This window comes from Bos javanicus, chromosome 18 (assembly GCF_032452875.1).
Source record: "Bos javanicus breed banteng chromosome 18, ARS-OSU_banteng_1.0, whole genome shotgun sequence".
Classification (NCBI taxonomy): domain Eukaryota; kingdom Metazoa; phylum Chordata; class Mammalia; order Artiodactyla; family Bovidae; genus Bos; species Bos javanicus.
The window spans coordinates 44902947-44916933 of NC_083885.1; the positions used below are offsets into that span (position 1 = coordinate 44902947).

The following is a 13987-nucleotide window of genomic DNA, read 5'->3' on the forward strand; positions in this document are numbered from 1 at the left end:
GTTATAACTCCATTAACCTAGAAGAACAAAAATTAACTGTTTAAAAATGTTATTTGTTGCACAAGTATTATTGCAATAAAAATAGATGTTGAAAAAATTGAAAGACAGTTCATCCTGAATCCTTCCTTACATCTAATAAATCGAATATATATTTTTCTATATTCTCTAGTCCTGATCCATATGTATAGATAACTAGCATTTCATCACAAGACACAGATGAGTCTTCCTGTTTTTCTGTCTTACGTCCTTATGTCTTCTTGTTTGTCTGTCTTATATATTGATTCTTGTTGTTTAGTTGCTAAGTCATGTCCAGCCCTTTGTGACTCCATGACTGTAGCCCACCAGACTTGTCCGTCCATGGAATTTCCCAGTCAAGAATACTGCAGTGGATTGCCATTTCCTTCTCTAGGGGATCTTCCCAACCCAGGAACTGAGCCTGTGTCTCCTGCTTAGTAGGCAGATTCTTTACCACTGAGCCACCTGGGAGGTTCAATGTACTCTTCATAAACATATATTTAATGACTAAACAATAAGTATTTCATTTTTCTGTGAGGATTTCAAAAGTTCTGTTTTTCCTTTAATGTTACAATGTAGTTTTTTTCCTACTGGTGAGGTTTTTTACTTTGGTGTATAGGACCACTCAACCAAATAGATATATTTTTTAATTTTGGAAACTTCAAGGGCCAATATACTATGATATCTATCTTTTTAAAATAGAGAAACTTAAAATGTGATTAATATAACAGGTAGGTAAGTCTTTTTCGCAGGTTTTATTTTTTGATTGTGCCGTAAGGCTTGTGGGATCTTTGTTCCCAGACCAGGGGTTGAACCCAGGCCCTCAGCAGTGACAGTGTCAAATCCTAACCACTGGACCACCAGGGAATTCCCAGGGGGTTTCTTAAATAAGGTAGTGCTATGTCAGGTTTGTTTTTTCATCAATGCTTGGTTTAGTCTTTCAGAATTTCTGGCTGCTCTCTTTATAATAGAGATAATCCAGAATGACTAATGCTTAGATAGTTTCTTGCTTTATTTTAATGGTTTCTTTTTTTTTAAATTTTGCTAGTGTCTGTAACATCTTCGTTTACCTACCAGTGATTATTTCTGTTGCAGGCAACATCTAGACTGAGAGAAAGAGGCTGTGATGGCCGCCTGGCAGGAATTGAAGTTCAGCAGCTCTTCTGTTCTCAAAGTGCAGCAATTCCCGAGCACCAGCTGAAAGAACTGAACATAAAAATTGACAGTGCTCTGCAAGTATGTTTTTCAAAACTAGCACATTAATATCTGAGGAATGAAAACAAGGGCAGGAGTTAAAGTTTTGATGTTGAACCAGTTGGAAAGAGTAATAGGATAGTAGTTGGCCTCATGTCTTTTAATAATTATAGAAATTTACAATTTCTATTTTCACTGGACTTTGTCAGTTTAGAATCTACTATGTAATCTTGATTCCTAAAAACACTTTCTTTGCAGGCATATAAAATAGCTCTGGAAAGCTTAGGTCACTGTGAATACGCAATGAAAGCTGGTTTCCACCTGAATCCAAAGGCGATAGAAGCCAGTTTGCAGGTATGTTACTCTGTCTGGTGGCTCCGGTGAGCTGTGGTGTGGCAGTCACGCCGTCCACATGAGCCTGTCGTCTCAAGAGCTGAGCCGTGGGTCATCTCTCTTGTCCTCTCCGACCATTTTCCAGGGCTGCTGCAGCGAGGCAGAGGCGCAGCAGACGGGGCGGAGGCAGACCCCGCCGCAGCCCATGCAGTGTGAGCTCCCCACTGTGCCCGTGCAGATAGGATCAAGCTTCCTGAAGGGGGTCTCCTTCAACGAGTCAGCCGCCGACAACCTGAAACTCAAGACGGTAGCTTCCCATGGGGTTCCTCCAACCCGGGTGTGAACTTGAAAATAGAGTTCTTAAGGACACCTAACGGCTTGTAAAGAATCTGGATTAAAAAGCAAAACTGAAGTGAAGACAGGAGGCATTGACCTTCCTCAGTAAACTGTTGTCTAAAAGCAGACTAGAGTGACATTCCTCCACACACACATTTGATAGGTCTTTATTGAGCAGCCGTTAGTACCAGGCTAGGAGGTTTGACAGCCCCCTAGGTTGTGATAGTAACCCAGCATGAGGGGGCCTCAGCTAGAGGATTAGTGATGTGACCCTTGAGAAGAGGACTTACTGAAAGACCTGAAGAATAAGTGTGGGAGTGAGGCTGGGGCTGTGAGACAGCCAGGAAGTGAGAGCCGTTCCAAGAGCTGAAGGCCTTCCTTAGAGCTGAAGCGGGGTGTCCTCTGGCTATCCAGTACAGTCCCTAGTAGGATTTGGATTTAATTGTCCTGAAATGAGGGCTGGGCTCTTCTAGTTTGTTAAAGTTGTCCAGGTGATTCTAACGTGTAGTCAGACCTGAGAGTCTAGAACAAGGGGAGACATGGCACTGACCAAGGCTGGAGAAGCAGCCCAGGAAGATGGAAAGCCCCCAATTTGAGGCTGGTGCCCCACCCTGGTAGGTCACGTGATTAGGTTGGCATTTCTGAAAGATCTCCTTGGCCTCAGGATAGACTTTTGGCTGGAGGGAGAGCAGCACTGAAGGCTTTTGGCCATGGCCCCATCTGGTGATGATGGGAGGCAAGTGGAAGGATTCAGGAGCAACCTGCTGCTGCTGCTAAGTCGCTTCAGTCATGTCCGACTCTGTGCGACCCCAGAGACGGCAGCCCACCAGGCTCCCCGTCCCTGGAATTCTCTAGGCAAGAACACTGGAGTGGGTTGCCATTTTCTTCTCCAATGCATGAAAGTGAAAAGTGAAAGTGAAGGTGCTCAGTCGTGTCCGACTCCTAGCGACCCCAGGGACTGCAGCTTACCAGGCTCCTCCATCCATGGGATTTTCCAGGCAAGAGTACTGGAGTGGGATGCCATCGCCTTCTCCGCAGGAGCAACCTAGAGGTTGTAATAAGCAGGACTCCATGATTAACTGGCTATGAGAGGGAGGGGAAGGGAGATGAGGCCCAAGTTTCTGGCTTGGACAGCAGTTTTGGTGCTGCTTATTAAGGCTTGGCGATAGTTGTCAAAAATACATTTTTGTACATGATTTTAAGATTGCTTTTGGAATGTCCAAGTGGAGCCATCCAGCAGGCAATTGGATGTATGGGTCTAGAGCTCTGAAGTGGGATCAGGCCTGGGTCCTCACAGACAGATGGTCTCTGGAGCCAGAAGAGAGGCTGGGGGAATCCAGGAAGTGTGTGGAAGGGGTTCAAGGAAACTTTGGCATTTAAGAGAGTGGCTGTGACTATTTTATAGTCACAGGGCCATACATGAACTTCTTCAGGCATGTCCTGTATCTGCCACTGTGGACTCTCCTTATGGTACCTTGATCAGAGTACACTGTTGCTGTGAAGTCCAGCTTGTTGGGAGAGTTCTGGATCATCGGTTTGTTGTGAGAGAATGTAACGCAGGAATAGCCAGATGGAAGAGGCGCCTGGGGCAAGGCCTGGGGAAGGGACTTGGTGGCTTCCTGTTCTCTCCAGGCAGCACAGTCCCAGCACCTCCCTGTGTTCTCCAGCCCAGAAGCTCCTAGGGTAACTTTTGTAAAGAGACTTTCGCCAAGTTAATTTCATTTATGATTTTGTTCAAAGTGTATAAAATAAAAGATTTTGAAAGTACACTATAAAAATGTTGTTTATGGTTATGCTCTTGGGACGGGCTCTCACTTCCTGGCTGTCTCACAGCCCCAGCCTCACCCCCACACTTATTCGTCAGGTCTTTCTCTACTTTAAGTCCTCTTCTCAAGGGTCACATCCCTTAATCCTCTAGCTGAGGCCCCCTTGTCCTGTGTTACTATCAGAACCTAGGAGGCTCTTATGGTTAATGTTTCAGTGAAAAATAAGAGGAGAAATCTTGCTCTAGTACTCAAGTAATTAGGACCGTTTGTGGAGCGTCCTATGTGCCAGGCATGTGTTAAATGTTTCCCATGTATCCTCTCAGTTAATGCTCACCCATGAGGTAGGCACAGCCCTTTTCCCCACTTGTCAGAGGAACTGGAGCCCAAGGCCGCACAGCTAGAAAGTTGCAGACTGGAATTGGAGCTTATGCTGACCACTTTTTCATCCAGAATAGGAATTAAGTTTTCTGGTATTTACTTGTATCAGATGATTTCCTTTCCTTCCTTATTCAGAGGGATTCAGAACTTCAGAATTCCTTAGCCAATTTGCATCAGTAGATTGCTAAATAATGCTGTGTTTTGTGCTAGAATAGAAATCACATGTGTATTAATGCACATGTATCCATATCTAGCCAGTCACAGGTTTGAGAAAATCTTTGAAGGTAATTGATGAGAATTACTTAAGAAATCAAAAATGAAGTGACTTGGGAGAAAATAAAATTCTCTTCTCTTGAGGGCTATTTTGTACCTATAAATGCATTTCTGTAAATTTTGGAACCTTGTATGGCTTTATTTTGAGGTGTGAACTCTCTTTTTATCAATCTGTAGCATACGATGTTACAGCTGATCAAGGAGGCAGGCTGCTATAATGGAATGACACCCAGGGACGACTTTCCTGTGACTGAAGTCCTGAACCAGGTGTGCCCATCCACGTGGCGGGGTGCCTGCAAGACTGCCGTGCAGCTGCTGTTTGGCCAAGCTGGACTGGTGAGTGAACACTTGTGAAGGACAGGGTAGAGTAGAGGAAGACATTTTAAGCATGTGAGCATGTGGTGTGGGCTCATGTGTGAAAACATTGGATAATATAAACAGCCCTTTGGTTGCTGCAGAGTTTAGACAAGACGGGAAAGGAAGAGCATCATTAAAAGGTCTTTTTTTGTCCTTTACTAGATTGATGTTATGTATTTGCAGGGGACCTAGTTGCAAAATGGTGTCTCAGGCTTTCCAGATTTTAAGGAAACCATTACATTAGTGATGATTTGGTAGGCCCTTTCACCTGGCCTGACTCTCCAGGGCTACAGTGGGTGTCTTTCTGTTGCTCAAACACAGCAGCCTTCTTCCTGTCTCAGGTTTTGCCCTCAATGTTCCTTTTCCCTGAGAATACTCCTCTCAGATCTTCATGTGACTCTCTCTTTCTCATTTTCCTTACATCAGCTCAAACATCACCTCCTCCGATGATATAAGTATTGCCCCATCCAGTCACTTTGTATCCCAGCTCTCTGTATATCTCCTTTTATACAATAAAAATAACAACAGCAACTCCAAACTAAGTTTGATCTCTTCACCTTTGGTGAGAAGAATAACTTTTGCCACATTTGGGTGGGTTAGGAAATCAACATCTAGGTGTCTTTAATTTTTGTGTTTTTTTCACTATTTATTTGGTTGCACTGGGTCTTTTGTGACACTCAGGATCTTTAGTTGCTGCATGTAGGATCTAGTTCCCTGACCAGAGCTCAGACCTGGGCCCCCTGTATTGGGATTGTGGAGTCTTAGCCACTGGACCACCAGGGATGTAACAACATCTAGGTTGTTGTCAGGCGCCTTTGATCTGTGAACCTTATGTATTCATCCTATGTTCTAGCATGCAAGATTGCTTTCTGAAGTGTTATAGGTCCTCCTCCAGGGGATCTTCCTGACCCTTGGAGGAAGACATGGCAACCCACTCCAGTAATCTTGCCTGGAGAATCCCATGGACAGAGGAGCCTGGCAGGCTACAGCCCAGCAGGTCACACAGAGTCTGACACGACTAAAGCAACTTACCACACATGCATAGCATTTTAGAGATTAAAGGAAGCTAATTAGAGATCAAGATAATTAAAGAACTGTTTCTACTCTGATTCCTACTTTATTCATAAAAGGAACTGTTGGGAGGATGCAGTCCTTCTGTTTGGTGTGGGTGAGCGCTCCAGTGGCCCAGCTCAGGGTAGTACTTGCTTTGTAGAGGGCCAGGTGGGGCCTGTCCACAGTGTTGAGTTACATTTCCCTTAAAATCTGTTCCATAGTATAGGAACTCCTGAGAAAAAGAGTAAACTGGAGACCCCTGGAGCCCACTGCTTTGAGTAGATTGATCCATATTCCCAAAGACCATTTTAAGCAGCAGCAGCAGCAGGGGAACCATGTCAATAAGTTCTCTAGAAAGGAGAATGTAAAATAAGGCAGGAAGACCCAAAGGCGGTTTTGAGAAAACATCAGTTAAAAAAAAATGTTCCATGTTATTCAGAGAGCAAAAACTTCTTCCTAGTTCTCTGCTCCTTGATCCCAGGGCACCTTTGTGTGTGACTGATGAAAAACTTCAGATTATTGTTCTGGGGATGGGAGGAGAGAGGAAACACCTGCTTGTTCCAACAATGGCTATTACTTGGACAGGAAGTCTTTCCTAAAGGACGCTGCAGACCAGCTGTGGGAACTTACAGCTGTGGAAATCGGCTCCATTAGATGCTGAATTTGGAATCCTAATAAGCAACTTTGCACAGCTTTGCCCTTCCTAAAATATTACAGATTTGTTTTTAAAGTGTTTTATGATTATTTTCTTAAATTTCTTTTAGTTATTTGAAAATATATTCATCACTTTGTTACACCCTTTGAATTACAAAGGATACTATATCATCTGTGTAATATTAAAGACTCTCCTCAGGACTTCCCTGGTAGTCCAGTGGTTGAAACTGCACTTCCAATCCAGGGGCCACGGGTTCAATCCCTGGTCAGGAAACTAAGATCCCACATGCTGCATGGCACAGCCAAAAAAACGAAAAACAAAAAGCTGAAGAAAGAAACAACTCTCTTCGAGGGAGTTCCCTGGTGGTCTAGTGGTAATACTCCATGCTTTCGTAGCTGTGGCCCGGATTCAGTCCCTGGTTGGGGAACTGAGGCCCCACAAGTGCACAGTGTGACCAAAAACAAAACGAGAGAAAATCACTAAGAAAGGATTGGTTCTGCATTTTTCCTGAAGTAATTCTGTTTCTATTGATGGTTGAGGATAAAATGGCCTTAACAAAAAGCCTCACCATCTTCTGGCTCATATTTGGTCATTACATGTAGGCTGCTCTAAAAGCATTGGTTTGATTTTTAATGACATTTTTACTTCTTTCAAGTGCATCAAGTGAAAAAATACTTAGATGAAGGAAACAAAGTAATTCCTAATTAATGTATTTACAGCTTGGAAGAAGTACTAAAAATGGTTGTGAAGTTCATTCAGTACATCCTGCACCTAGAATGCAGTTTCTGTTTTTTTGAAGTATTACTGTTTTCAGTCATCTTTATTACTTGCTGTTGTCTCCATGGGATCCTGACTGGCCTGTGTGTTTCTGTGTTGCCAGATAGTTTGCTGTCTTACCAGAATAGTTCTTACCAGAGTCACTCAGCATTGATAGGCTCATGCATTTGATTTGTTTATGATCCATTTTTCTCTTTGAAAGCTGATTGTTGTTTTTGTTTCTCTCTTAGGTGGTAGTTGACACAGCACAGATTGAAAATAAAGAAGCCTATGCCCCCCAAATCAGTTTAGAAGGCTCCAGAATTGTGGTTCAAGTCCCATCCACATGGTAACAGAACTCTTACACTAACACAGGCCTAAGCTTTGATTGATGTTTGCACATCTTTGAAAAGATTGCATTGCTTGTGACAAATTTGTTACTGAGTCCACAGCTTTTGAACAGAGTATATCATTTTCTCTAAGTCACCCAGCATTTCTCTGAAGCTGAGTATAAAACATAGAATTTCTTCTCCTTTGTTCCAGCAACAACCCTGCTGACCTAGAGGTCATGTCAATACATACCCAGTGTCATTGAAAATCAGAAGGCAGACTGAGCTATTTCATTTTTAATTATTTGCTTATATTTATAAACTTATAATGAAGTATTCTTAATTTATTCTAACAAAAGCCCCTACAAATCAGTAAGAAATGGGCAAAGCACATAGACAGGTAAATCAGAGGAGACACGGTCAACGAAGAGGTGAAGAACATGTATAACCTCACCTAACAAAGAAAGGAAGGCAAAGCGGAAAATACAATGTCATTTTGCCCATCATGTTATTAAATTGTTTTAGAATAACAGTACTAGGTTTGGTCCAGACTGTACAAAAACCGGCACAGATGTTGTTGAATAAATCACACAGCCTTTCTGGAGGGCAGTTTCATTTGTCAGAAGCCTAAAATAAGGGCTGTGACCTCAGCAGTTCCACATCTAGGGATTTATCCTTGTGATGTGCCTACAGATTCAGTACAGTTTTATTAGTAAATAGGAAAAATTAAACATATATTGGAAGACTTTTGCTATTAAAATCATGGGCAGAATGAATATTTAACTATATAGAAAATGTTTGAAGTAATTAGGTAGGAATAGATAGTAAGGAATAGTGACACTATTTGGGCCCGTGTGGACTAACGTGGTATTTGGGTAATGCATTTGAATTCTATTTAAACCATTTCTTCTTGAAATGTGAAGGGGGTCCAGTGGAGATTCTGCTTAAAGTTTTAGAATTTGTTAATATATCAAGTGTGAAAGCAAAAGTGTTAAGTCACTCAGTCATTTCCAACTGTTTGTGACCCCAGGAGCCCAGCAGGCTCCTCTGTCCATAGAATTTTTCAGGCAAGAATATTGGAGTGGGTTGCCATTCCCTTCTCCAGGGGATTTTCCTGACCCAGGTATCAAACCCGGTCTCCTGCATTGCAGACAGATTCTTAACCATCTAAATGGTTGGTGATTTACGTCATGTCCCAGAATCTCCCTTCTGTGAGTTTCTCCACAGATTTCTAAATTTGATTATTAGTTAATTTATATTCAGGTCTTCATTCCTATCAAACAGTAGATTTTTTTTTCTGGACTCAGCTTGCAGGATCGTAGCTCCCTAACCAGGGATTGAACTCGGGCCCGCAGTAGTGAGAGTGTGGAGTCCTAACCACTGAACTGGCAAGGAATTCCCCAAGCAGTAGATTAAAAGCTCACATTTTTGTAAGAGTTTTGTGTTCCTGAAATTGTTTTCTAATTCAGGTTCTTATTGAAAAATATTAAACTTAACTAGGATTCTCATTTTAAAGAAAACATTTCCAACTCTTGGATAATTGGGTGGATATAAACAGCTAGTACTAAAATGGTTAACACTGCAGTTTACTTCCAGAACTCTCCCTTTATGATTGATTTCCTTTGTAATTCATTGCCCGTCCTTGAAAGACCTCACAAACTGCTCCCTCTGCTGGCTACTTTTGGTAAAAATGGCACAGTTTTCATGTTTTTGTTTCAAGTTACGAAATATGTGCTTGTTGAGAAGAACTCAAAAAGAAGTAATTGCTTTATTCCAACTTAGAGAAAATGAAATTATTAGCAAAACTAGTCAAGAATTTATTATTTGCTTTGCTTGTAGCATAATGAAGTATCTAGATTCTTTTTTCCCCCCAAAAGTAGTATCTTACTTAGATTTTTAAACTGTCATATTTAAGCTGTTACCCATTCTTTCTTTCATCAAATATTTACTGAGTACCTAATATATGACAGACACTATTCTAGGCTCTGGGAATTAAATCAGAAGCAAGACAGACAGGGTCCCTGCCCTTAACAGAGCTGGCTTTGTAATGGCGTGGGGGTTGGGGAGGGGACTGTTAATAAGTGTAGGAGTTAAGTTCAAGCACTGGCAAGTGTACAAGGGGAATAAGAGTAGAGTGACATCATCTGTTAGAGAATAACAGGTAGAGATGGCAAGAGGAAGCTATTTTGGATGAGGAGGTCAGTCATGAAGGGTCTCTTTAAGGATGTGACATTTGAGAGGAGCCTGCCACGCAGAGAGCAGATGGGGAAAGCATCGCAGGCAGAAGGAACAGCAAATGCAGAGACCTGAGGAGTGCACTGGTGTGACTGGAGGTATGCTGGGTGGGGGTGAAGACAGGAGTCGTGGAAGCCAGGACTCGCAGGGTCCCTGGGGGACTAGGGTTTTATCTAAGAACAGGTAGAAGGTTTTAAGCCAATCAGGGTAATTTGTCAAAAAGAATAGGTTTAGTTTCTTCAGGGGATTTTACTGATGAGTTCTCAAGACTGATGAATAACATAAAAATACCATTCTGTTGATTTTTAGAAAGAAATTATTAGTATCACCAGAAACCATAGTACTGCTTTCTGCATGACCAGAAAATGCTCGCTTAGTGGGCGGACATGTGACCAGCCAGATCACAAGCAGAAGTTGGCTTGAGAACATAGAGCAAGTATGTCCTGGTGATCAGCGATTCCAGGCTGAGAGAATCTGGTGCGTGGACCTCAGCCAGGTCCACTGGCCAGGATTCTCTCCTAGGAGCCCAGGGTCTCGTCGGGTGCTGGCAGAGCTTGCCTTGTTGCTTGCTTTCTCCAGGGTTTCTGAAACTGGCCAGCTCACACCCTCACATATATTTCTTCTCAAGCCAAAGTCACATTGGGGAGTGCTGCTGCCTCCTTAGGATGGCTTTGGCAAGTGTTATTTAGCTGAAGTGTTATTTAGCCTACTGTTTAGCCCCCGGAACACTCGGTAACAGACAGCATCTTCCTGGTTCTCCCTCTCAGAAAACGCCTCTTGGTGGAGGTGCCCGGGGTGGGCAGTGGGGACCTGAATGCCAGCGGGAAGGCAGCTCTCAAAGGGAAGCAGTTGAGGCAAAGGCAACAGCATGAGAGATCCTGAGATGTGAGCAGATCCAACATACTCAGGGCATATGAGAAGCCTCGTAGTTGGGACACTGTAAATAGAGGAAACAGTGAAGAGGACTGTGTCCAGAGAGGCAGGAGGCCCAGGTCAGAGTCTGGAGGGCTGAGCTGAGGGGTTTGCATTTTATTTCAGCCACAATAGGATGCCACTGGAGGGTTTTGCACAGGGGAGTGGTGTGTTCAGATTTGTGCTAGAGGAGGCTCACTCTCTTGCTGTGTGGAGGAAAGTCAGGGCTGAAGCTGGTGTAGGACAGTGAAAGGGCGTTAGGACACCTGGAAGGCAGCCCCTGCACTGAACTCTTCTCTTCCTGCTAAACAGATTCTAGACAGTTAGAAATCTGCCGAGACGCCAGGCCCTGTTGTATTTCTTCCCCCTCCTATTGCAGAGCAGCAAGTCCCAGTGTTAGCCCTGTCATCCTCTAAATATTCTTATGATTACTAAATTTTTCTTTGGTGCCAAAAGTTGTGACCTTTTGTATAAGGCCTGATTGAAAATTGGAACCCTGTTGTGGAGAAGGGCAGCCTAGACTCACGCAACTTGGTTGGTGCCTAGGTGCCTGAAAGAAGACCCGGCTACCATGTCCCTGCTGCAGAGAAGCCTAGATCCCGAGAAGACGCTGGGCCTGGTGGACGTGCTCTACACTGCGGTGCTGGACCTCACCCGCTGGAGGGCAGGGAGGTGGGTGTCCCTGCCGAGGAGCAGTGTGACCACTTACAGGGTCATGTGAGCTCATGTCACTCATAGTATGTGAGTAAATAAGGCATGAAGGGGAACTTTGGGGCAACTTGTTATTTGGGAATACTTTCAAACTTATATAAAAGTTGCAGGAAGAGAACAGAGAATTGCCCTTTATTTACCCAGACTCCCCAGTTTGTGAACACTTTTGCCTTCATTTGTTGTATCATTTCAGAGTTAAGTCCATCAAGAGCATTTTAACCAAGCTCACATTCTCCCTATGAACTCAGAGCAGAAAGGTGTTTAGAAAATTTACTTATATCTTGCATGAAATTTATTTATATCTGAAAGTACTGACAGTTGCAAGATTATCTATTTGTGAATAAACTTTAGAACTGGTAGAGACCTTGAACATTTAGCCACAGGCCCTCTGCATGTCTTCATTCCTGAGCACACAGAGGCGCAGAACAGCAAGGTGACTTAACCAGGGTCACTGCAGCCATCACCTGCCCAGCTCCCATCCCATGCCCTTTCCATCTCTAGGACTTTCTTTCAGTACTGGAAAAAAGTATGCAGGAAACTTTGGAAGTAACAACCCTCTGTTCTTGGCACTGTCTGTGAATTACCTTCAGAGACAAGCTGGGCTGCCTAGTGTCCCTGGGACCTGCCCACTCACCCCTCTCTGTTGTGTGGATTAGTCTCTTGACCCTCTGCTGGATCTGCCAGGCTCCCCTGTCATCCAGGCACACAGCCGACCTCTGCCAAATGCATCTCCCACGCTAGATGAGGTGTGCTTTGCTCTCCTGCCTTGCAGTCAGAGGATTTCACTCAAAAATCCTCATGCCAGAATCCTAATGTAGTTTTCATGGCCCTGTGTTAGACATGGTGAAAGTGAAAGTGTTAGTTGCTCAGTTGGATATGGTAGATGTTTTATAATAAATATAGATAGTGCTTAAATTACGTACTCTTAAAACTTTTGGGTGTTTATGAAATAAATGAACCCAATTCCAAACAAAGAGGTCTTTTTATTCTTAAAGTCTTTCTTGAACACCAAAGCAATCCCATTTTATTGTCCAATTTGTATACTTTTCTTTTTTTTTATTTTTAATTTCTCTTTCAATAGGGAACAAGCTTTACCCTGCATACAGATCCAGCTTCAGAGGGAGATCTGTGATTTTGGAAATCAGGCTGACTTGCCTTCTGGGAATGGGAACAAGTCTTCAGGTGGCCTGCAAAAGACATTCTCCAAGCTGACCTCCCGGTTCACCAAGAAAGCTTCGTGTCCCAGCTCGAGCAGCAACACGAGTTATTCCATTCCAAATACCCCTTCCAAAAACATCTTCATAGCCGGGTGTTCAGAAGAGAAGGCCAAAATTCCCACTAATATGGATTCAAGGCTACAAAGCATTTTGAACATTGGCAATTTCCCTAGGACTGCAGACCCTTCACAGTCAGCTCAGAATTCCAGTAATCACATGGCCAATGGTTTTCTCCTGGAGAGGCGTGACAACTTCCTGCAAGGGGATGATGGCAAGGACGAGAAGGGTATGAATTTGCCAACCGATCAGGAAATGCAGGAGGTGATCGATTTCCTCTCGGGCTTTAACATGGGCCAGTCACACCAGGGCTCCCCGCTGGTGACACGGCGTAACTCTGCTGCCACAGCCATGGTGACTGAGCAGAAGGCAGGAGCCATGCAGCCACAGCAGCCGTCACTGCCAGTGCCCCCACCATCGCGGCCACCCCAGGCTGGGGCGCACACACCTCTGACACCCCAGCCGGGCCTGGCACCTCAGCAGCAGTCCCCAAAGCAACAGCAGCCCCAGGTCCAGTACTACCAACACCTGCTGCAACCTGTCGGACCGCAGCAGCCCCCGCCCCAGCCCCGGGCCCCTGGGAAATGGGTACCCGGCTCATCCCAGCAGCCAGCGCAACCTGTCGGAGCTGGTCTGTCTCCCCTTGGCCAGTGGCCTGGCATATCTGATCTCAGTTCTGACTTGTACAGCTTGGGTCTGGTGAGCAGCTGTTTGGATGATGTGATGTCGGAGGTTTTGGGACAAAAGGCACAGGGACCTAGAAATAACACCTGGCCAAACCGTGACCAAAGCGATGGAGTCTTTGGGATGTTGGGAGAGATTCTGCCTTTTGATCCTGCAGGTATGTGAGCCCCCTCCCCACCTTGGGGTTTTAACTTAAATAGTATCACCAAGGACTTTATAGGGCCTGTCATGGCCTTCCGTGTGGGAGGCAGTGACTTAATCCCCTTTAAAGACCCTTTCTCACTGTCTGATGGCAAGTATGGGGCAGCTCCAGCAAAGGGAGGAAGCAGTAGTTAGAATGCGTCTGAGAAGGTAAGTGGAACTATTTTCTTATTTTGTAGACGACAGAATTGAGGCTAAGAGAAGCCGAATGACTCAAAGTCCCATTAGTCAAGAGGGCTCCAATCTGAGCCCTCCCATTCAGGGCAGCCAAAATGGCCCTTCGTGGGCTTCTTTTTTCCTAATTACATATTCTGTTCTGTGATTCTCTTTTGCTTAAAGTCTAGAAGCCATGAAAGGTGGTAAAGCACCCTCCTACCTTCGTAGAATTTGGCTTTTCCTGGCCTACACAGTGTGAAAGTTCCCCAGAGTTATCTCAGGAAATTAGAAAAAGAATTTAGAAACAAAACAAAAATAATCTAGGAGGAGGAGTTACATATAAAAGTTGTTCTACACCTGAAACTAAAA

The 13987-nt window shown here is 44.1% G+C and overlaps 1 protein-coding gene across 3 annotated transcripts in view; it reads left to right on the plus strand.

The window, feature by feature from the left end:
* Nucleotides 1–13987, plus strand: part of GARRE1 (granule associated Rac and RHOG effector 1) — an 85063-nt gene that overhangs the window by 61202 nt on the left and 9874 nt on the right. For 2 of the 3 annotated variants that reach the window (XM_061387930.1, XM_061387931.1), the window contains exons 4-10: nt 1111–1251; nt 1468–1563; nt 1688–1849; nt 4473–4631; nt 7368–7465; nt 11139–11264; nt 12385–13418. In XM_061387930.1, coding sequence (XP_061243914.1) covers nt 1111–1251; nt 1468–1563; nt 1688–1849; nt 4473–4631; nt 7368–7465; nt 11139–11264; nt 12385–13418 — 1816 coding nt within the window. The remainder of the gene's footprint in view (nt 1–1110; nt 1252–1467; nt 1564–1687; nt 1850–4472; nt 4632–7367; nt 7466–11138; nt 11265–12384; nt 13419–13987) is intronic. The other variant, XM_061387933.1, reaches the window with a different exon arrangement.